Raw genomic sequence first — 24,937 nt, 5'->3', positions numbered from 1 at the left:
TTCCTTTGGTCAGTAATTCAAATAACAATCTCAATAAATGTGTCGGTAAAGAAAAATATGGCCTTACCCAATTAAGAGTACCCAATGACTGTTGTAAATTAACTAGTGACATAACGTTAGGCAATTTCAAACAAAGAAATGCCGGGGCAGAATAGGAATGCAACATCTTATGACCCAAATACAGATAAGGAGCATGTAGTTGTATTTTTTTCTGGGGCAATTTGCAACCCATAAACAGCCAAATCATGTTGTATTTCTGAAACCCAATTAGTGGTATCTTTGGGGCCCCAATTAAAATATCATCCATATACCAAAGCCAATGGATGATGCTTGCGAAAAGGATTCAATTCTACAACATAAATCTGATATTTGGGCATTTTGCTTTTAGCTTCAACCCTTGAGGTGTGCTGCCTTGTGAGAAAGCGGCTGCCAATAAATTAGCCTGATGAGAGGCTGTTTCTATATCTTGACATGCTTTAATCATTTCTGCCAACTCAGGATCATTCCTAAAACCAATAATTGCCCTCCGGCATTTGGAAGTAGCATTTCCCTTTGCTAATTTCATCAACAACTTCATCTGAGACTCGGAATTAGCTATTTGTTGTTTTAAACCATCCTGCAATCTGTTAACAAAATCAGGAGACAGTTCAGTAGCCTTTTGCCTGGTATTATAGAAGGGCTGCTTGCCATAAACCGGCACAGACTCTTCCTGAAGAGGGGGAGGTGGGGGGAGGTAAGAGGCAGGCACACAGAAGATGGACTTTTCTTCACCAGCAGTAAAGTCAAACTTTTCTTGCAAAGCAGGGCAAAGAATGATAGAAGGAAAACAATCCTTTAAACCAATTACTTCATGATCTTATGGAATCAATTTAGGTGGACAGACAGAAAACATATCTTCTTCCTTCCCCTCCTCTTTTGCTAATTGTTCCTCTGACTGTGGAGAAGCAGATGAATTAACCTCTCCATCAGGAGCTGAAAGTCCAACTAAAGATGATTTTGGGGGAAGAATTTTTACTTGCTCACAATTAGGTGGAGGCTCTGTGGTCAATTGTTGTTCTGCCAAAACCTTAGAGCCAAATTTTTCCACTGCATAATGGCACTGAAACCATAGTTGTAATGTCTTTACTGGGACTCTGGGTTCAAGATGTAAAGTTTGCCCTATTTTTCCCCAGTCACATAAACGAAGCGTTCCCCTTTCAGGGTACCAAAAACAATGTTTCCCTATCTCACCAACTAGCTTCCTTATTTCTGCCTCAGGTGTGGTAACACCTGACTTCTGTAACAAGAATTTAAGTTCTTGAACATGTTTTTGCTGCTGGTGAGGCAGATTGCAACCCATACTTACCTCTGAGGGGCCCCGTAGGACGAAGCGCGCTTTGGGGTCTGTTCCAGACAGGAGGTAGTTATGTTGGCTGTTGCTCCCCCGAAGGGTGTCTTTGATCCCGAAGGGTGTCTTTGTTCCCGGGTTTCGGCACCAGATGTAGGTTTCAGAAATCAATCACGCAGTTTGTGTCCAAAATATCTGTCTGCCTCTCGCAGAGTTTATTTGGCTTTTATAAAGTTTTTACAAGCAAAGCACAGAGCAATAACACATTAGCAATAACACATTACTTTCGGTTCACTCCCCCAAATCTTCCCTAGTGAATCAAGAATGCTATTCAGGCCAAGGATAACTCATGCCTTTGCTCTGGTGAATTAATGAGCTAAAAGATAACAGACTGTGCATCACCTTCCCCTTATTCCCGCATGTGGTTCTGCTAATTAGGTGAGCTTGTAGGTTTCCAAGACAACCAGCTACTGAGATCATGGTAATTTCTATGCATGCTTTTACATAACTTTCCTCTCATTCCCACAGTAACCTATGACACTTAAAGGCCCCCCTATGAGTCACAATTGTTTGTGCTTGGGCAGTTGTTGCATCCAGAGGGATTTGTTGGTAGGCCTGAGTTAAATCCAATTTTGCAAAAATCTTATCCTTTCCTAGTGAGTACAATAAGTGCTGTACTTATACAGGATAGACACTGTTGAGAGCTCAATTAACTGTTGAGAGCTGCAAACACTTATAGTCAGCACATATTCTTACAGAGCCATCTGGTTTAACTGGTATTACAGTAGGCGTCTCCCACTTAGCGTGGTCTATGGGCTTTAGGATTCCCTGTGCTAAAAGTTTATCTAGGGCCGCGTCTACCTTTGCCCTGACAGTGAAAGACACTCGCCTTGGTTTTAAGCAGATGGGTGCTATCTGGGGGTCTAAATTAAAAGAAAAGGGGTTGCCTGTGTACTTACCCAGGCCGTCTTCAAATACTGTGGCAAATTCTTTGATTAAGCTGGATATGTCTGGTTCGCTGACGTGGTTGATGCCAGAGATTGGCTCTTAGTGAGGCAATATATTGGTTAATAGTATCACCTTCTTTTTGATTCCTATGGTAAAATGCATATCGTTTGGCTATTATGGATGGCACTGCGGCATAATGGCTTTTTAATTTTGCCCGTAATATATCCCATGCCACGAAATGAATTTTCTCAGGTGCTAGCAAGTTTCTAGCTGTTTCGAACACGTCAGTTCCACAGAAAATTAAAAGATATGTCTTTTTTCTATCATTTGAGATTTCTGTATATTTGTTTGCTAACAAAAAGTATTTGAATTTATCTAGGTACATGTCCAACATTTCCTTTTTTTATTAAAAGTTTTTTATTTTTATTTTTCAAAACAGACACAACACAAAAATCCTCTTTCTTTACATACTGTAGAAAGTGTATTGTTATCATTATCTCTCCTTTAATTGACTATATCCATTATCATAATTTAGTTCTTTTTTATTAATCTTTATATGTAACCAAACCATTTCTCATCTTCCTTTCATAGGTACCATTCAATATTCATATCCAATTACTACTTGTTATACCAATACATATGTATACATTATAATCATTTTCAATTGTTTATTTAACCATATCTATTGTCACTAAATTTCACTAACTCCAACTAGTTTTATATTAAACACTTTCATCTATCAGCCTGTATCTTTCCAGTAGCGAAACAGTCTCATGTCTTCTGCCATTTGTGGCATCAGTCCTCTAATTGTCTCCTTAATCAAGTTTGTATGGACTCTTCTTTGCAACTCATTGTTTATTGATTCTCATGTAATTTCGATGCCCTTCTTCTTTTTTCTTAATCAGCTTGTCTTTAATTGTCAGTGTTGTTATCAATGGTGTTACTAATAAAATTTCTCCCTTTAAGTCCATAAGTTTTTTTTATTTTTTCTTCTTCTGTGTCTTGCCATCTAGGGTAGAGTTCCCATCCATCTAATTCCCCTTTCCATATTCCACTTTTTCCATTTCCAGACAGAAATCAATCACCGTAGATGTCAGCAGATTTGATTTCTTTGTAGTCATTTTCCTCTTTATTGCTTGGAACTCTACCCTCTATTTTCCCATTTGATAAGCATCTCCATCCTTTTCATCATATTTTTGTTAGGTGCTCTAATTTTTCAAACATTTTCTCAAATGTATTTGATAGTTTCTGTATTACAAACATTATCTCTTGCAAGTTGACAGTTTCTTTCTGTTGTTGAAAATAAGCCATTGTTTCCAGCTGTTAAAACACTGCTGCTGTGACTTGGAAGATTTTTACAAGGTTACACCTAGGTTCACCATGAGATCTCTGGTTAAGGATATGCTTCAAAGGAACATTTCTATAAACAAATGGTGCTTTACTTCTTATCACTTTCTATAAATAAACTGTGAGTCTTTAAAGTTCCAGTCCAGGATAATCAGTAGTGAAAGTAAAAGTATTTTGTTTTCAATACACAAGTTTCCAGTCTTCGAGTAGCTGTGTTATCTCTCCCTTTGTTGTTACAATTGTTGCAATTCTCTTTGTTCTTTTTATATCTTTTAATATTCCAAGTTTTAAAAAAGTTAAATTCTTACATGACATAGAGAAGAAAGAGTAAAAGACACAAATATTGATGAATAAGGAGAAATTTAGTCCGTAGGTTGTGAAAATAATAGTAAAGATTATAGAAGAAGAAAACTTGATCCATTTATTTCAAATGGTTTGCATAAATTCCATCCATGAAAATAATGTTTAAAAATTAAGATAACACACTGACCGAAACTATCCAAAGTTTATTCCGCCGCTTATTTCTTTTATTCTTAGATTTAAATTAGCTTTACGTTTTTTATAGGCAGTCTCTTTTAAAGTGGATAAAATTCCTCACCAGGTGTAAACATTTTCTCTTCCGTTTCCTTCCGTTTTGGAGCTGTCCCTACTTTGTCGGCCTAGGAGCTGAGCTTTTAACGCCAGCTAAAAGACCTTCTCCTGGATCAATCAGGGACTTTGCGATGTCCCTGTGATCAGCAGAACGTAGTCTTCCTGTTCGTCTCTACAGGATGGTTTAGGTCCGATTGGACCACACAGCGATAAAAGTTTTGGCGGCGATCTCGGAACATCGAGATGAATCATGTTATGAGAAATAAGACTACTGTATGGGGTGTGCTGAAGTCCTTTCCACACTCCATGCATTTATTTGGCTTCTCCTATGTGTGGACCCTTTGATGGGTAATAAGTTTACTCTTTTGGCTAAAGCCCTTTCCACACTCCAGGCATTTATATGGCTTCGCCCCTGTGTGGATCCTTTTATGGATTGCAAGTTCATTACTTGTTCTGAAGTCCTTTCCACATTCCATGCATTTATATGGCTTCTCCCCTGTGTGGATCCTTCGATGGCAGGTAAGATCAAAGCTTCTTCTGAAGTCCTTTCCACACTCCATGCATTTATATGGCTTCTCCCCTGTGTGGATCCTTTGATGGATAATAAGGGTGCTCTTTCGGCTAAAGCCCTTTCTACACTCCAGGCATTTATATGGCTTCTCCCCTGTGTGGATCCTTTGATGGTATGTAAGATGATTGCTTCTTCTGAAGCTCTTTCCACATTCCATGCATTTATATGGCTTCTCCCCTGTGTGGATCCTTTGATGGGATGTAAGATGATTGTTTTTTCTGAAGCTCTTTCCACATTCCATGCATTTATATGGCTTCTCCCCTGTGTGGATCCTTTGATGGCAGCTAAGATTACTGCTACTTTTGAAGTCCTTTCCACACTCCTTGCATTTATAAGGCTTCTCGCCTGTGTGGATCCTTTGATGGGATGCACGTTCTTTGCTTGTTCTGAAGCCCTTTCCACACTCCATGCATTTATATGGCTTTTCCCCTGTGTGGATCCTTTGATGGGATGCATGTTCTTTCCTTGTTCTGAAGTCTTTTCCACACTGCATGCATTTATGTGGCTTCTCCCCTGTGTGGATCCTTTGATGGGATGTAAGTTGACTGCTTATTCTGAAGCTCTTTCCACATTCCATGCATTTATATGGCTTCTCCCCTGTGTGGATCCTTTGATGGCAGCTAAGATTACTGCTACTTTTGAAGTCCTTTCCACACTCCTTGCATTTATAAGGCTTCTCGCCTGTGTGAATCCTTTGATGGGATGCACCTTCTTTGCTTGTTCTGAAGCCCTTTCCACACTCCATGCATTTAAATGGCTTCTCCCCTGTGTGGATCCTTTCATGGGCAATAAGGTGACTGTTTTGAATAAAGCCGTTTCCACACTCCATGCATTTATATGGCTTCTCCCTTCTGGATGTCTTTTTATTAACAGTTTTGTTTCCATGTTCATTGCATTTATTTGTCTTCTCTCTCATGTGAAAACTTTTCTGTGATTCAAGAGACCTATTTTCTTGAGAAAGTGTGAACATCCAACTGTATTTTTTTCCTCTGTCTTTGCCCATATTGGCTCCTCCTTTGGCTTCTGATCGACAGGGTCCATTTACATCTAATCTCTCTTTCACGATTCTTACACCTTTCTCAATATATTTCTTCTTTCGTTTTTCTTGTTGATCAGAAAAGTCCTGCGTCTGAGTAACAATCGAAGGAGATGAGCCTTCCTTATTCCAGTTATTCAACAGGTTTCTCTCCTGCCTTTGGAATTCTGTTTGAATTGCAGGTTTCTCTATTACATCTCCTTTTCTGAACACTTTGATTGGTTCTGCAGAGTCTTTATTATAATTTTCATTGTCACCTTCAAAGGGAAGAGAAATGAAAGTGGGAGGAAGGTTAACGAAAATGATCACTCTGTCAGAAGTCAAATTAATTGCCTTCCGGTATTGTGCCAAATTCTAATATATACTGCATATTTGTATCCTAATAATGGCATGGTATAGAAATTATTATATCTCTATTGATGAGGCATAAAACCTTGGAAAAGACATTAAGTCAAAAAACCTAAATGGCAACTCTTTGGAAGCATCTGGGCAAAAGTAGTTGAAATCTGTGTGATGAAGTTTGGCATTACCTTAAACCAAAGAATTACTTTGTCATAAAATGTTTACATAGAAATATAAATTAGATAGGATATATCTAAGCAAAATGCCATAGACCTATTTCCTTCCTAGGAGCAGTCGAAAAAAACAGAATTTTCCCTTCTCCCTCTGAAGATATCAATTTATAAATGTTTTCATAAGACCTAGCTAATGGCATCTAACCAGAAAATGTCTTTCTGAACTCTCTGAGGGAGAGTAGGAAACCCTTACCAAGAGAGGCCACATTCTTATAATTCTCCAGCATGACTTCCCAATGCAGAGCTTTTTGGTCAGGATACAGCTGAGACCACTCCTCCTCGGAGAAATAAACAGCCACTTCCTCAAAGGGCAGAAGAACCTCCTGAAAGGGGGAAAAAGTACAGAATAGACCAAGGAAGAACTGCAGGATCTTTCCTATTATTGAGAATTTTATATAGCAAACATAGACATTAAGATAAATGGCTATGCTTAGTAAGGATCTGTGGTTTAGATGGCAAAATTGACAGAACAAAAAGCATTTGACTAAATAAATATTTTAGGCAGTTTTTATCAACTTGAATGATTCTGTAGGACTTTCAGTGCCATTCAGGTTAAATAAGCCGTTTTCTTCTAGATCAACTGATCTACCAAACAGCCAGAAAAGTTTTAATTGTAAATGAAGCATTGGAAAAATGGAAATTTGCTAGTTTGAATATTGAAATATTTTTCAGGTTCTTAGCACAAATTCAACTCAAATAATTACAAAAAAGGAGCACCATGTAGGGTTGTGTTGAGTAGGGTAGGATGTGGTAGGGTAGAGTAGGATAGGTTAGAATAGTTTAGTTGGAAGGGACCTTGGAGGTCTTCTACTCCAACCTCCTGCTTAGGCAGGAAACTCTATACTGTCATGTCACCCCTAGTCCTTCTTTTCATTAAAAAAGACATACCCAATTCCAGCAGCCATTCTTTATATGCTTTAGCCTCCAGTCACCTAATCAGCTTTATTGCTCTTCTCATCTGGGGTGGACAGGTGCTCACTTACCTATTTTAACTTGTGTTCCTAATCTGTTTTTTGTAGTGCTGTTTTTGATAAGTTGGAACTGTTTTTTTTTCCTTTGTGTAAAGGCGGATGAAAAACACGAGTTAAGTAGTTCTGCTTTCTCCCTGTTGCTTGTCACCTTCTTCCCACTTTCTCCCACCAATGGATCAATTGTGTCCTTGACTTCTTTTTAGTTTTTAACATGTTGAAAGACGCTTTTTTTGTCACAAACCTTAGTTCATTAGCTTTCCTCACTTCATGTTTGCAGGCTTGGGCTTTTTGCTGATATTCTGCCTTTTTCCCTTTTCTTTACTTTTCCATTTTGTCTTTCAATTTATCAGAGTTCTTTATGCAGACACGCTAATTTCTTTTGAGAGCTGTTATTTTTCTTCTTCCTTGGTTTTGTGCTAGACTGGGCTTTTATAATCTCACTTTTTCAAAATTTCCCAAACTTCTTGAGTTGTTTTCCCCTTGAAGATTCTCATCCATGGAATCATTCACAAACTCTCTCTAAGTTTATTGAAATTAGCTCTTTTAAAGTCCAAGACTTTGTTCTATTGCTTGCATAATGTGAAATTCCAGTATTGCATTATCACTCCCCCACAAGATTCCTGTATCTTCAACACCTTCTATCATTTCATCACTATTAGTGAGAATTAAAACCAATCTGGTTGACTCCCTTCTCTACTTTTTTGGAAACAAAGTTGTCTGATAGGTTTATCAGGAACCTGTTTGACCTTCCACTTGGTGCAGAGTTTGTCTCCCAGGATGTCAGGGTAGTTAAAATCCACCATTACTATTGTGATGTGCGTCCTACATACCTTAATTGACTGACTAGCAAAAAGTTCATCTATTTATTCTGGTTGGGTGGCCTATAGCAATGTTATTTTCCCCCCTCCCCTATTAACCCAAATGCATTAAAGGCAATTTTCAGCATTGTTGTGCTCTATTTCAGTAGAGAAATATTTTTATATATAGTGCAACTCTACCATTTCTTTCATTTGGTCTATTTTTTAAAAAATAATTTAAATCCCTCCAGCTGTAGGTTTCATTTGTAGGTTTCATCCCACCAAGTTTCCGTAATGGCAACAATATCATATTTGCCCTCATTTACTTAAATTTCGAATTCACCCTGTTTATCCCTCAATCTCTGTGCATTGGTGTACATATTTGCATCCATTTTGACTGACCCTGTGTTTACTGTCTACATAACCTGTGTTGTGTCTGACTTCCCCTACTTTCTTACCACCTGTTTGATTGCAGATTGTATGGCACTCATTATTAAATGCTTGATTTTGTTTGACAGCAAGATTGATATTCTTACCCACACAAACATCTATGTTATATGCACTGATAACCTTATTAATTTTAGATTGCTAGTTACATAAATTTTCTGTACCAATTAATTATCTGTCCGCACTGTTCAGTTTAAATGTTTATCCAGAGAATCTGTGAATTTAATGCCAAGTAATTCATTTGTTTGATGGATGCAAACCATCTCTTTTGTACAGTTTTTCATAGGACAAGTTGCAGACATCATGACTAATATAAAGAATTCTGTAAAACATTATTTATTGAAAAGTTAGGGAAATAATTAGCAAAAAGAGTTTTGTGTCTAAAATACTATTCTTAACAAAAATCTTAAAAAGAATCTCCAACCAAAAGAATAGGGGAAAATGGCAGAAGACAGTACAGGTAGTCCTCAACGTACAACAATTTTTAGGGATTTAAAATGACAGTGACAAAAATGACTGATGCCCATTTTTCATACCTATGACTGTTCCAGTGGGAGTTAAGTGGGAAGCCACTTAACAACCATATTTCTAACTTCAGTGGTTCACTTAACACCTGTGGCAAGAAAGGTCGTAAAATGGGGCAAAGTTCACTTAACAAATGTGTCATTTAACAACAAAAATTGTAGGCTCAATTTTGGTCCTAAGTCAAGGACTACCTCTAATATGTACAACGGCTGATTTCCTGAGGGAAAAAATAGAAATCTAGTAAATCAAAGTTCTTCTCATACCTGAGTTGGAGATTCAATCACAGTTTCCGCTCCCCCTAAACAAAGAGTCGACTTCCTTCTATTCTTTCCTGTGAGAAAGACATAATTTCAAAAGGCATAATTAATAAAATGGGAGGAGGCATGCTATAGAGGAGAGGAAAGAGAAGATGAGAAAGTTAGCATTTATCAAAGGAGTTGAAGGACCTTATATTACCTCCTGAGGTATCCTGAATTGGAACTTCCTGAGGGATCCCCCTGAAAGACAGTTCTTGAGGAAGTTTTGACGGATTCCTCTTTGTCTCAGAATCTCTGATCTCCATTGCGAAGGACTTGAAATAGGATCCAGGAAAAAAGAATTAATGAACATTACACATCATGAAGTGGTGTGTACCTCTACTTAACACCTGATAAATTGCCAAAGATTTTTCAAATCTCAAAGGAATTTCAAATACACATTTGAAATGTAAATATAAAAAAGGAACTTTTTACCAAATCTGCTGGACTTGTGACAAAGCCAAGAAATACTGGGGTAAGATTTATATTATACTGCCGAAGATTCTCAAAGTGGGCATGAAAATCAAACCAGAGACTTTTCTTTTAGGTTTACTAGACAAAGAGATGGAAAAACAATCTCGAATTTTGCTGTTATATATGTTGACAGTAGATAGGATGCTCTTTGCAAAGAGGACGGATATTTTAATAAGCGCAATGGAAAAGTCGTTGGGAAATCTGATGGAAGAGATGGAAAAATTAACTGCTTTACTTAAAGAAAAGACCAAGCCAAACTTGCTGAGTTTTGTTCCTGAGATCGAAAAAAATGAAACGTTGATCGGGTTTTACTTATTACATAAGTTTGTTATTATACAGAATTAGCTAGTACATATTAAGTATAACTGTAAAACATTGAACCTGTAATGTTACCATTTCATTCGACTGTGCTAAAAAGATTCAGATTTTCAATGATTTTTCCTTTTCCCCCTTTACCCTACTCTTCTTTCCCTGCCCTTCCCCCCTTTCCTACTATTTTCATTTTTTTGCATTTTATATCTTAATGAACCTACAAAAAATTGATACAAAAATTTGAACATATTATTATATTCAGGCCCAAGAAAAAGTCCTCTCACCTGCAACTCAACCTGCTCCTTCTTCTCCTCCGCCTGGCTCAGGAGGAAGCCTTCCACCAGGGCCACCGCCTGGGAGCTGGTCTCTGCTCCACACTCCCGCACCCAGCTCTCCATCTGCAGGGGCAGAAGGGCCAGGAACTGCTCCAGAACAACCAGGTCCAGCATCTGCGCTTTTGTGTGCTTTTCTGGTCTCAACCATTGATTACAAAAGAAGTGGAGTCGGCTGCAAAGTCCTCGGGGACCCTCATCCTCCTGATATTGGACGCTCCTGAAGTTCCAGGCCTGAACTCGTGAAACGATGGTTCCTTCTTCCAGCATCTTCTGCCTAGTTCTTGCCCAGATCTCCCCACGGATTCCAGACTGGGAATCGGAAGGGCCTTTTCCACTTCCCCCACTTGCTAAAGGAAGACCAGCCATTCTCTCTGTGTCCTGTAACACAATTCCAAATGGGTGTAATGAAACCAGTGTATCTCCAAATGCTTTTTCATTCCTAGCAATGTTCATTTAGTCATGGGAATACCAGAACAAGCCATTAAGCCCTCTTTGCCAAAGAGATCATTTTTTCTCTACATGAAGATCAACAAATGGCCTCCATTTTGCAATTTTCTTATAGAAGAAAAATATAAATCTAAGGTAGTAGATTGGACCATTTATCGACACTTATCCCCATAGAAGGAAGCATTTTTCTGACCTGTAAAGTGGCCACTTTCAGCAAGAAGTTTCAGTGTATATGGCATTTTGGATAATTTAATTTTTTTTTTACTCAAAGGGAAAGACTTGCATTTTAAAAATATAGCTCCCTATTTACCTTTAAGCAGGGCTCACAAAACATACAACATACAAAAACTCAGAAAAAGTTCACAAAGCATGAAAATTCAGTTCACAAAAAATGAGGTGCCAATCCTTTGACCCTGCTCCATTTCTCTTTCTTCCTTCACACAGGTGGGCAGGGTCACACTATGTGTCCTAAGCACAAACAGGTCAATCAAATCCAGGGGTTCAGTTCCTATGAAATATAAAGGATTAAATGCACACAGCTTAACACGATGACGTGGTTCACTACCTTCCTCAAACAAACTGAGTTGCAAGAGGCTCCAAGCCGAGTTTAGCGTCATCCAGCACAGAGTGAGAATGTAGGCATCATCTTTTGCATCTCTTCCTTTCAAAGTTGTTTTTGCTTCCTGCTTGAGTTTTGCCATACGAGCTCACCCTCTCCCCTATCCAGGAGCTGTTCCCACGAAATGGGGCGCTAAGGACGATCCCTTTCCTTTCTGGGATCTGGAATCCTTCCTGGGGGCAGCATGCATCTTCTGGAGCTCTGCTTTGCTACGATCATGGAAAAGGGCGGCAGAGAAACATGGGATCTGGGGGTCTCCCACTCCTAAGATTGACTTGGTAGATATATATGCACACGCACAGTCACTCACACACACACACAAAAACCCTTACCCTTGCCATCTCTTTCCTTCAAGACTTCCTTGCAGCCTTTTTAACGGCCTGCGAAGCTTAAAGGGTTAAAGAGAGAGAGAGTCCAGCATCCTAGAAAGGCAAGACGTAGTGACGTCACTGCCTTCCCCACCTGCAGCAGTGGCTCAACGCTGAAGCGCATGCTGATCCTTTCTCTTTGCAGAGGGAGCCCCGGATGGATTTTCTGTGCATGGAAGGTGCTCATGGTAACAGGAGAGATGGTGCGTTTCCCATGGGGGGCCAGGATGGGCTCCTTGATCGGGAAGCTTTTGGCAATGTTATACTTTACTAAAGAATTTTGTATTTAAAGTACTGGTGTTTTTTTTGTTTTTTGTTATCCGAATAACAGTCTCAATTAAATTTTTGTTGCTCAGGAAAGAAAGGCATAATACAAATAATTTCCTCCTCTTACTTTACTTGGAATTTTAACCTATTTCAGCTCTGCCATAGGAAGGGTCAACTTCTTTCTACTCTTCCTTGTGAGGGAGACCCAATTTTAAAATGCGTAATTCGTAAAGTAGGAAGAATTATTCTATAGAACACAGAGATGAAATAGTTGGGATCTCTATGGGGAATAGAAGGACCTTATATTACCCCCTGAATTGTCCTTACCTGGATATTCCTGGGGGAAAAAACCTACTCATAAAAGCCGGGAGATTTGATGGAATCTTCCTTCAGTGGTGGGTTTCCAATTTTTTTACTACCTGTTTGCTCGTGTGCACGAATGTGATCACGCACGCTTCTGCCCATGCGCAAAAATGTACTGGTGGGTGGGCAGAGCCTTCTGCCACCACTACTACCGGTTCGCTTGATCCGGGACAAACCAGGAGCAACCCACCTCTGGCTTCCTTCCCTCAGGATCTCTGATCTCCATAGAGAAGGATTTGAAATGGTAGACAGAAGAAAAGAAGAAGAAGAAATGGACATCATACACCTCATCTCATGCTCCTCCTCAAATTTGCAGATGACACTAAGCTTGGCAGGAGCAGCCAACGCCCCAGAAGACCTGTTCATGATCCAAAAGATCTTGGCAGGCTTGAACAATGGGCGCCATGCAACAAAGTGAAATTTAATGTGGAGAAAAGCAAGGTCTTACACCTGGGCAGGAAAAACCAAAGGTACAAGTAGTGATTAGGTGAAGCCTGGCTCAAAAACAATAACTGTGAGAGGGACCCTGGTGTTTTAGTGGACGATCAGTTAAACGTGAGTCAGCAGTGTGTGGCAGCAGCCAAAAAAGCTAATACAATCCTTGGTTGCGTAAACAGAGGCATAGAATCAAAATGATGTGACGTATTAGTATCACATTCTAAAGCCTTAGAAAGGCCACAGCTGGAATACTGCAGCCAGTTTTTATCACCACATTACAAAAAAGATGTTGAGTCTTTAGAAAAAGTGCAAAAAAGAGCAACTAAGATGATTAAATGCCTGGAGACTAAAACACATGAAGGATTTGGCTTTGACTAGTGTTGAGAAAAAGGACTGGGGGGGACGTGATAGCAGCATTCCAGTATTTGAGAGGCTGCCAAAATGAGGAGGGGGTCAATTTATTTTGCAAAGCACCAGAGTGCAGGACAAGAAACAATGGATGGAAACTAAACAAGAAGAGAAGCAACCTGGAATTAAGGAGAAACTTCCTAATAACGGGGGCAATTAACCAGTGGAAAACATTGCCTTCAGAAGTGGTGGGTGCTTCTGTTTCATCACTGAATGTTTTTAAGAAGAGATTGGACAGTCACTTGTCTGTAATGGTATAAGATCTCCTGCTTGAACAGAGGATTGGACAAGAGCTCCAAGATCAGTATTAGCTGCATTTTGATTGACGGATGGATGCTTAAACTCCCACATTTTTCTAGTTTACGAAGAAGCAGGTTGTGATCTACTTTGTCAAATGCCTTGCTAAAGTCTACGTCCAGAGCATTTAGCTGGTCTTCTAATTTAGTCACTTTGTTAAAGAATGAAATAAGATTGGTTTGGCATGATGTTTTTAACAACCCTTTGTTAGCTACTAGTTTTAAGTTCATTTGTGTATAGATCTTCCCAGATATTGGTGTTAGACTGATTAGTCCGTAATTTCTTGGGTCTGTTCCCCTCCCACTTTTTTGGGGAGATGGGAACCACATCGGCTCTTTTCCAATCCTCTGGCAGTTCCCCAGTGCTCCAGATTTTTTAAAGATATGGTACAATTGTTCTGAGATAACATCTGCTCGCTCCTTCAGAACTCTGAGGTGAAATCCATGAGGTCCTGGTGATTTATACCGGTGTAGGAAGTTATCACCCAGCCTCCTCCCAGAAAAATGAAATATCCTAGGACAGTGATGGCGAACCTATGGCACGCGTGCCACAGGTGGCATGCAGAGCCATTTGTCAGGGCACGCAAGGCGCTGCCTGGTCAGCTGGGCAGAGTGCATGCGCGCGCTGGCCAGCTGAGTTCACCCTTTTTATAGCCATTTTTTGCCCTCCCCAGGCTCCAAAGGCTTTATAGGAGCTTGGGCAGGGCGAAAAGAGCCTCCCCCCCCCCCGAGGCCCTCCAGAGGCTTCATGAGCTTCCCTGAAGCCTCCGGAGTGCAAAAAAACAGCCGTACGGGCAAACCGGAAGTTCGGGAATGGACTTCTGGTTTGCTCAGAGGGTCGTTTTGAGCGCTCCGAAGGCTTCAGGGAAGCCTCCTGAAGGTCCCTGAAGTCTTTGGAGCGCTTAAAATGACCCTCCGAGCAAACCGGAAGTGACTTCCAGTTTGCTTGGAGGGTCGTTTTGACTGCTTCAGAGGCTTCAGGGAAGCCTTTTGAAGGTCCCTAAAGCCTTCGGAGCGCTTAAAACAACCCTCCAACCAAACCGGAAGTGACTTTCGATTTGCTTGGAGGGTCGTTTCGGAGGCTTCAGGGAAGCCTCCTGAAGGTCCCTGAAGCCTCCGGAGAGCTTCTGGGGTGGCGGGGGAAGCTGTTTTTGCCCTCCCCATGCTCCTATAAAGCCACTGGAGCCTGGGGAGGGCGAAAAAAGCAACCAAAAATGGGGGGGATCGCCCCTGTAGTGCACGCATGCGCACTGGGGGGTAGTGCATTGCATTATGTATGCGGCACATCTGCACACGAGTCCCCTGCTCTCCCCCCACTTATGGCTCGTGAGCCAAAAAAGTTCGCCATCGCTGACCTAGGAAATATTGAAAAGGCAGAATATTTCTCTGGATGTGAAAAGAAACATATTATAAAGACAGAATAGCTCTCTGTAGCTTCCCGCCCCTCCACCCACTTTGTCAATGAACCATTAAAGCTTGAGCTAGTTCATTTGACATAATAAAGAGTTCTCCCCTTCAGCTCCAGAGTGATGGGATTAAGGCATGATAATATTGGCCTTTTTTACCCAACTCCCCACATGGCATCTGAGAACTCAACCAAACCTGGATTCAAAATGCAGCCTTGAGAGTTGCCCCTGCATGGCCCCATGGGAGTCTGACAACCAATCAGAACACAAGATCAAGATCAAAGGCCAGAGAGGGCATAAAACTAGGAAGTCAGCATCTCAGTCTTTCCTTCTCTTCTTCTTCACCAACATTGAAGCATGTGTTCAGGACTCAAGCCATGTGGTCCTGTCCACCATTAAAACCATCTTTCCAAGCAGCCTCCATGTCTCCAGTGTCTTTTTCCCCACTTGGAGCTGAACCCAGAAGGACATTTCTTCCAACACCGGTATCTCTTGGATAGGTTTTCCTCCATTATTTCTTATGCTGCCGTTGGTTCTTTGGAGAATAGATTGACCTCTTCTTATCCGTGGTAGCCCCTCAGTATTGAAAGGCTTCTGTTATGTCATTCCTAATCCTTCTCTTCCTTAGATTAGACTTATCCTGTTCCTGCATCTGCTCTCAAATCCTGAAATATGCCCCCTCCAAATATCTTCTTTAAAGCAGCTAAAGAGTTTAATATACAAGTATAATACATGACTAGAACATAACCACACCATTGATATTTAATTAATTTTATTTAAATCCAATTTAGACTTAAGAAGAGAGACAATATGCCCCAAATATATTGTTTAAAGCTGATTCTACCCATTTAACCATCACCCCGCACTCTCAAACCAAGTGCACACTGAGAAGCCAGACTCCATTTCCCTCAAAATTTGGAGAAGGCAGAACCCACCTTAACCTGTGGAACATGGTCATCCAAGGACAAACCCAGAGCATCGTTGGTGAGATTTAGATTGATGCATAACAAGATGGAAATGTTTGAGAGAAGGAAATTGCAAAAAATATTTTTTTTCTTTTTCACTTTTTTTAAAAAAACTGTTCAATAAAATATTTTTTTTAAAAAATAAATAGCTTGTATTTATTCCTTATGTTTAGCAGTAACTTAATACTCTCTATCTTGTATTTGTTCTCATTGTATGTATACCTATTTCCGCCCGTTTCACCATATCCTGTTCTTTCAATAAAGCATTCAGATCTACACACACGGTCTGTTTTATTGGAGGATAGGCGGGTTTAGCTGCCTGTCGAGCTGCACACAGACTAAGGTGCAGTGGGGACAGAACATAACCCCCCTCCCCATTCCCTCTTCCTCTCCAACGATCTCTCAAGGCAGAAGTTGGACTTGGAGGAAACTGCTTCCTGCAAACTTTCTCCTATCCCAAGTCAGCTGTGCCCAGTGAGCAGCGTCCAGCCAGCCATGTCGAGCCACCCATACTCACCTAGTCTTGATGATCTGACTGCGACCACCCAGCCATGCCTACCCAGCCATGCCCACCTGGCACTGAGTCATCATAATCTTACATGCAACTGGAGAGCAACCATAATGCTGATGAGGCCCTCAATAAATTGAGCTTGATAAACCTGCTTTAGAGAGATACAAAGCCAAAAGCTCTGTATATTTTCTGATGTCTCTATAGCTGCTGTTACTTACTTAAAAACAATAGATACTAAAACACGATGTCACATTGGATTTGTTATGGGCAAAACTGTGCACGCTGTGCAGTCTGAAACCTATCCCAAGAAATTCACTGTATGCTAAACTAAAGACTTATCCCTAGAGAGAGCTCCCTGAGGAAACCTGACCCGTTTCTCGGTCAAAATGGTCTTTTGGGAGTAGGTGGCTGCCTTAAGGAAGAAAAAGAGAAAAACCCTCCTGGCAATCATCACATTGCTTCTTTGTTTGTGCTGCACTTTCACCATCAAGTCAAACATCAAGGATGACTATGTATAGAAGAAGCTATAAGAACCTCTGGTTTGTGGATAGTTGGAGCTAAAAGAGGTGCGAGTAGGTAGTCTTTGGGTGTATTACTTGTCATAAGCTGCATGGTAGGTTACAAAGAAAAAATGTGGTTGATCTTCCAGCCGACAGACTCAGCACAAATCCTCCTTTCATTAATATTGGTCTTGATTTCTTGGGCTCCTGGTGTATGACCACACATCACATTAGAGAGTGTGAAGCAAACAGTGAGAGGTGGGCAGCCTTATTCATCTGTATGACCATTAGAGCTGTCCACATTGAAGTTATTGAGTATGGACACTTCTAGCTTCATAAATGCCCTCAGGTGTTTTATTGCTATTTGAGGCCCTTTAAAAACATTAGTTCAGACAGAGGCACCAACGTTTTGGGGCAGCCAAAGAACTGCATGTTTCTTTGAATATTGACACCGATATCATAGAGCAGAGGTGTCAAAATCAAGGCCCGGGTGTGGTTAGAACTGGCCCATGGATCCACCCTGCAAATAACAAAGGACCGACTTGCGTTGCCTTTGCCAGCAAAAAAGGAGCTCAGGAGGGCCACATGTTCAGGAGGAACACGGCCCTTGCAAGCTCCATTTTCGTGGGCAGAGAGTTGCAGGAGGCTGTCGCAGTCAAAAAGGGAGCATGTAAGGGCCATGTGTGACTGTCCCGAGCTCCATTTTCATTGGCAGAGGGCTCAAGCCACATCAGCGATTGACACAAGTGACATCCAGCTGGCCACACCCATCCTGGCCCCCTGAGGTAAAAGACAAACCTGATGCGGCCCTCAATGAAATAGAGTTTGACATCCCTGGTGTAGAGAGATATCTAAGTGCCCAAAGCTGCACATGGAGTTTAAACCCAGTTCACTCTTCATGGCCAAACAAGATCCGGTCATTTTGGCAGTCAGTGTAGCGGCAAGATTGTTTTTGGTTTTCTGGTGCTGTACGTGACGCATTGCAAGTTTCCTTATTCGCGGGGGCTGGGGTGGGCGTATCCTGCACGTGACACAACTGGCTCAAGAGCCACCAATCTGACACTCCTATATATTGTATATACAGATACATTTCTAAAAAGTCAAAATCATAACTATAATGACAAGTGTCCATTGTTTCTTTTTTCATTACTAAATTCATCTTTCTCCGGCTGTCAGATGGGTGAACCGCAGAAAAAACCCTTTCCAGAGTTCAGTCTGTAAATTGTAAATCCATACAAAGAATCCATGAAATCAACAATTAGCATACATTCCCATCCAAATTAATCATTGTTTGGGGATTCTCCAGTACATGAAACGTGTTATGCGAAATAAGACTATGGGGTGTGCTGAAGTCCTTTCCACACTCCATGCATTTATATGGCTTCTCCCCTGTGTGGATCCTTTGATGGCGTGTAAATTCACTGCTTGTTCTGAAGCCCTTTCCACACTCCACGCATTTATATGGCTTCTCCCCTGTGTGGATCCTTTGATGGGATGTAAGTGCACTGCTTGTTCTGAAGCTCTTTCCACACTCCATACATACTTCTCCCTTCTGGATGTCCTTTTATTAACAGTCTTGTTTCCATCTTCATTGCATTTATTTGTCTTCTCTCCCATGTGAAAACTTTTCTGTGACTCAAGAGACCCATTTTCTTGAGAAAGTGTGAACATCCAACTGTAATTTTTTCCTTTGTCTTTGCCTATATTAGCTCCGCCTTTGGCTTGTGATGGACAGGGTCCATTCACATCTAATGTGTCTTTGAAGATTCTTACACCTTTCTCAATATATTTGTTGTTCAGGTTTTCTTGTTGATCAATAAAGTCCTGCATCTGAGCAACAATCGAAGGAGATGATCTTTCCTTATTCTAGTTATTTGACAGGTTTCTCTCCTGCCTTTGGAATTCTGTTTGAATGGCAGGTTTCTCTATTACATCTCCTTTTCTGAACACTTTGATTGGTTCTGCAGAGTCTTTATTCTCATTCTCATCTTGAAAGGGAAAGAAATGAAAGTGGGAGAAAGGTTAGCGAAATGATTATATCTCTGTTGATAGGGCATAAAACCTTGGAAAAGACATTAAAGTAAAAAAACCTGAATGGCAAGTCTTGATAGGACTGATATGGAAGCATCTGGGCAAAAATAGTTGAAATCTGTGTGAAGAAGTTTGGCATTACCTCAAACCAAGGAATTACTTTGTCATAAATTGTTTAAATAGAAATATAAATTAGATAGGTTATATCTAAGCAAAATGCCATAGACCTATTTCCTTCCCAGGAGCAGTAGAAAAACAGAAATTTCCCTACTCCCTCTGAAGATATCAATTTTTAAATATTTTCATAAGAACTAGTTAATGGCATCTAACTAAAAAATGTCTCCCTGAATTCTCTGAGGGAGAATGGGAAACCCTTACCAAGAGAGGCCACATTCTTATAATTCTCCAGCATGACTTCCCAATGCAGAGCTTTTTGGTGGGGATCCAACTGAGACCCCTCCTCCTCAGAGAAATAAACAGCCACCTCCTCAAAGGGCAGAAGAACCTCCTGAAAGGAAAAAAAAATCAGAACAGACCAAGGAAGTACTGAAGGATCTTTCCTATTATTGAGAATTTTATATAGCAAACATAGACATTAAGATAAATGGCTATGCTAAGTAAGGATCTGTGGTTTAGATGACAAAATTGACAGAACAAAAAGCATTTGACTAAAGAAAGATTTTAGGCAGGTTTTATCAACTTGAATGATTCTGTAGGACTTTCAGTGCCATTCAGGTTAAATAAGTCTTGTTTTCTTCTGGACCAACTGGTCTACCAAACAGGCAGCCAGCCCTCATCAAAATACTCTTCATTCTGGATCTATTAATCCATCCATCCACAATCAAAAGGTCCTCAGTGACTTGAGAGAATCAACTGGCAGGTGGGCCTCGGAAAACTCAGCAATCAGTGACACTAACCCTTCCTTGGATAGTGTCCCTGATTGGTGGGTTTTCCAAGGCCCACCTACGAGTTGATTCTCTCAAGACACTGAAGGCCTTTAAACTCTTCCTGCCTTTATAGAAGGAAAGTATTTTATGAAATGGCTTCTGTTGTCCTAACAAGGAGCAATCCTGTTCATCCTCAACACCTTCATGAAAGTGCTGGGAGAGCTCAACCAGAGGTCTGTGTGGTGTTCCATTAATACCCAGAGACTCTGCTCCTCCTCAGATTGCAAGGAAGCTGCTAGTAGTCTGAGCCATTGGCTGGACAGTAAATAAGAACATGGAGAATGTTTTCCATTGAAGACAATTCTTAGCCTGTGCAAAGGGGATCAGCCATATTGGACTTAATTCTCACTAACAGAGAGGAAATGATAGAAGGTGTTGAAGCCATAGGAACCCTTGGGGCAAGTGACCATGCAATATTGGAATTCAACATTATCCAAACACAAGTAGTAGAACAAAGTCAAACTAGAGTCTTGGACTTTAAGAAAGCTAATTTCAATAAACTTAGAGAGAGCTTGGGAAAAATTCCATGGATGAGAATCCTCAAGGGGAAAACAACTCAAGAAGCTTGGGAAATTTTGAAAAATGAGATTACAAAAGCCCAGTCTAGCACAATACCAATGAAGAAGAAAAATAACAGCTCCCAAAAGAAACCAGCATGGCTGCATAAAGAACTATCTGACAAACTGAAAGACAAAAAAGGTAAGTATAACAAGTGGAAGGAGGGGGGCATAACTAAGGCAGAATATCAGCAAATAGCCCGAGCCTGTAAAGATGAAGTGAGGAAAGCTAAGGCTCACAATGAAGAAAGGCTTTCCACAAAAGTAAAAATTAACAAAAAAAGCTTCTTCCAATATGTTAAAAACAAGAAAAAAGTTAAGGAAACAATTGGTCCGTTGTGTCAGGCCTGTAGTTATGTTCTCTTTAGGATCTTTGGCCTGCCACACTTTCTTGTAATTTTCTATGCTGTTTCAATAGTGTAGTAGTTGGGAGGGGGGGAATAGAAAGGAGTAGGATTGTGGAATGTATTGTTATGGATTTTCTTAGAAGCTCAAGGTCGTCTTTTGTCTCCGCACCTCGACACCTGGCCGGAAAAAGAGGGGTGTACATGCCAGCGTGGAAGATGAAGATTGGACCATGTGATGAATTATGGGGTGTGGGGATAGATGATGAACTTTTAACTGGGTGAACTCACAGGATGTACGTTAGAGTTGAAATTTAACAGCATAATGCCAAAATGCCTGTCTTATTAAATTGGAGGTTTAAGGATCACTTTGCCTTGGACAATGATTTAATTCTGCATGATATTTGGAACGCTGACACATTGCTAGGAGAAAGTGGCAAGAAGGTGACAAGCAACAGGGAGAAAGCAGAACTATTTAACTCATGTTTTGCATCTGTCTTTACACAAAGGGATAAAACAGTCCAACCTATCAAAAGCAGCACCACAAAAATCAGATTAGGAACACAAATTGAAATAGGGAAGAAAATGGTAAGTGAGCACCTATCTACCCTAGACGAGTTCAAATCACCAGGACCGGATGGATTACACCCCAGGGTTCTGAAGGAACTAGCAGACGAGATCTCAGAACCACTGAATTACAATACAATACAATACAATAGTAGAGTTGGAAGGGACCTTGGAGGTCTTCTAGTCCAACCCCCTGCCTAGGCAGGAAACCCTATACCGTTTCAGACAAATAGCTATCCAACATCTTCTTAAAGACTTCCAGTGTTGGGGCATTCACAACTTCTGGAGGCAAGCTGTTCCACTGATTAATTGTTCTCACTGTCAGGAAATTTCTCCTCATTTCTAAGTTGCTTCTCTCCTTGATTAGTTTCCACCCATTGCTTCTTGTTCTACCCTCAGGTGCTTTGGAGAATAGTTTGACTCCCTCTTCTTTGTGGCAACCTCTGAGATATTGGAATAATGCTATCATGTCTCCCCTAGTCCTTCTTTCTCTTAAGCTAAACATACCAAGTTCCTGCAACCGTTCTTCATATGTTTTAGTCTCCAGTCCCCTAATCATCTTTGTTGCTCTTCTCTGCACTCTTTCTAGAGTCTCCACATCTTTTTTACATCGTGGCGACCAGAACTGAATGCAGTATTCCAAGTGTGGCCTTATCAAGGCATTATAAAGTGGTATTAACACTTCACGTGATCTTGATTCTATCCCTCTGTTGATGCAGCCTAGAACTGTGTTGGCTTTTTTGGCAGCTGCTGCACACTGCTGGCTCATATTTAAATGGTTGTCCACTAGGACTCCAAGATCCCTTTAACAGTTACTACTACTGAGTAAGGTATCACCTATACTGTACCTGTGCATTCCGTTTTTGTTGCCTAAATGTAGAACCTTACTCTTTTCACCATTGAATTTCATTTTATTAGATATTATTAATTATATCTTTCAGAGATCCTGGAACACCGGGGAACTACCAGAGGACTGGAAAAGAGCTGATGTGGTTCCCATCTTCAAAAAAGGGAAAAAATTAGATTCAGGAAACTACAGACCTATCAGCCTGACCTCAATACCAGGAAAGATTCTGGAAAAAATAATCAAGCAACGAATTTGCGAACACCTAGAAGCAAACAAAGTAATATCCAAAAGCCAACATGGATTTGTTAAAAACAGATCATGCCAGACTAATCTTATTGCATTCTTCGATAATGTGACAAAATTAGTGGACCAGAGGAATGCCGTTGATATAGTTTACTTGGACTTCAGTAAGGCTTTTGATAAGGTAGACCATAACCTACTACTAGATAAAGTAGAAAAAAGTGGGTTGGACAGCATCACCACCAGATGGATTCGTAACTGGCTGACCAACTGCACTCAACGGGTAGTCCTCAATGGAACTGCATCTACATGGAGGGAAGTATGCAGTGGAGTCCCCAAGGTTCTGTTTTAGGCCCAGTACTCTTCAACATCGTCATCAATGATTTGGATGAGGGAATAAATGGGGAACTCATCAAATTTGCAGATGACACCAAGCTGGCAGGAATAGCCAACACTCCAGAAGATAGGCTTAAGATACAGAAGGACCTTGACAAACTTGAACATTGGGCACTATCTAATAAAATGAAATTCAATGGTGAAAAGAGTAAGGTTCTACATTTAGGCAACAAAAATGGAATGCACGGGTACAGTATAGTTGGTACCTTGCTCAGTAGTAGTAACTGTGAAAGGGATCTTGGAGTCCTAGTGGACAACCATTTAAATATGAGCCAGTAGTGTGCAGCAGCTGCCAAAAAAGCCAACGCAGTCCTAGGCTGCATCAACAGAGGGATAGAATCAAGATCACGTGAAGTGTTGATGCCGCTTTATAATGCCTTGGTGAGGCCACACTTGGAATACTGCATTCAGTTCTGGTCGCCACGATGTAAAAAGATGTGGAGACTCTAGAAAGAGTGCAGAGAAGAGCAACAAAGATGATTAGGGGACTGGAGACTAAAACATATGAAGAACGGTTGCAGGAACTAGGTATGTCTAGCTTAAGAGAAAGAAGGACTAGGGGAGACATGATAGCACTGTTCCAATATCTCAGGGGTTGCCACAAAGAAGAGGGTGTCAAACTATTCTCCAAGGGACCTGAGGGCAGAACAAGATGCAATGAAGGAGAGAAGCAACTTAGAACTGAGGAGAAATTTCCTGACAGTTAGAACAATTAATCAGTGGAACAGCTTGCCTCCAGAAGTTGTGAATGCCCCAACACTGGAAGTCTTTAAGAAGATGTTGGATAGCCATTTGCCTGAAACGCTATAGGGTTTCCTGCCTAGGCAGGGGGTTGGACTAGAAGGCCTCCAAGGTCCCTTCCAACTCTATTATTGTATTGTATTGTATTGTATTGTATTGTATTGTATTGTATTGTATTGTATTGTATTGTATTGTATTGTATTGTATTGTATTGTAAAGCTGGATTGTTTGGCCTCCAAATCCAGGCACAAGTCAGAAGATTAAATTTTGCTTTCTAAGCTAATAGGGCCTTGGCTAGTTGTTCTTTCAGAACACTTTTTACTTGGAGATGTTTCTATATTTTGGCTGTCCTGGGATTTGAATAATCTTAACTATTAACCATGTATTTTTCTTATTAATGATTGTAAATGAAACATTTGAAAAATGGAAATTTGCTAGTTTGAATATTTAAATATTTTTGAGGCTCCTAGCACAAATTCAACTCAAATAATTACAAAAAAGGGACACCATTTAGGGTAGGGTAGGGTGGGATACAGTGGTGGGCTTCTGCTGGATCGCGCGATCCGGTTGGCCAATGAACCCGGAAGTAAGTTTCCTGCCCCGCCCCTGTCACGGACAGCGCATGCCTGCGCTCCACCAGCTGGGGCGCGACCGGAGAAGTTTCTCAGAAATGTCTTCAGTGGAGCGGTGGCAGCCTGTGTCCCTTTCAGGAGCTCCACTGAGGAAGCTTCTCCGGTTGCGCCCAAGCTGGTTCACGCTGCAGAGACGAAATGCAAGCCTTTGGGTTGCAAAGCCCACCTGCCTCCCCTTCGCGCCTCTTGCAGCTGCCAGCTGCTCAGGAAAGGCGGGAGGCTTCAGCTGGCCAACTTGTGTAAGACAAGACAGGCAAGCTGGTGGGCGCATGACTCTGCCCAGGACAACGTAGAAGGTGCAGAATCAGCTCTGTCTGAAGGCGAGAAGGCTCGGAGCCACTCCCCCCCCTGCTTGCCCACCAGCCAAAGCCTCCCGGGAGGCTTTGGCTGACGGGTGCGCGGGGGGGAGAGGTCCAAGCTTTTTGCCTTCAGGCAGAGCTGATTCCGCGCCTTCTACGTTTTCTCCGGCAGAGTCACGCGCCCACCCGCCTGCCT

General features: G+C 41.1%; 1 protein-coding gene across 1 annotated transcript in view; it reads right to left on the bottom strand.

Moving 5' to 3' along the window:
* Nucleotides 1-1,506: 1,506 nt before the first annotated feature.
* Nucleotides 1,507-24,937, bottom strand: part of LOC309383408 (uncharacterized protein) — a 44,703-nt gene continuing 21,272 nt past the window's right edge. Inside the window, exons 3-5 of the mRNA XM_081935928.1 lie at nucleotides 9,399-9,466; nucleotides 6,589-6,718; nucleotides 1,507-6,077 (exon numbers count right to left, since the gene is read on the bottom strand). Coding sequence (XP_081792054.1) covers nucleotides 4,540-6,077; nucleotides 6,589-6,718; nucleotides 9,399-9,466 — 1,736 coding nt within the window. The 3' untranslated portion in view covers nucleotides 1,507-4,539. The remainder of the gene's footprint in view (nucleotides 6,078-6,588; nucleotides 6,719-9,398; nucleotides 9,467-24,937) is intronic.

This window comes from Natrix helvetica (assembly GCF_964273705.1).
Source record: "Natrix helvetica genome assembly, chromosome: 1".
NCBI classification, from domain to species: Eukaryota; Metazoa; Chordata; class Lepidosauria; order Squamata; family Natricidae; genus Natrix; species Natrix helvetica.
The sequence above is the reverse complement of the archived record's forward strand: the minus strand, read 5'-3'. Positions and strand labels throughout refer to the sequence as shown.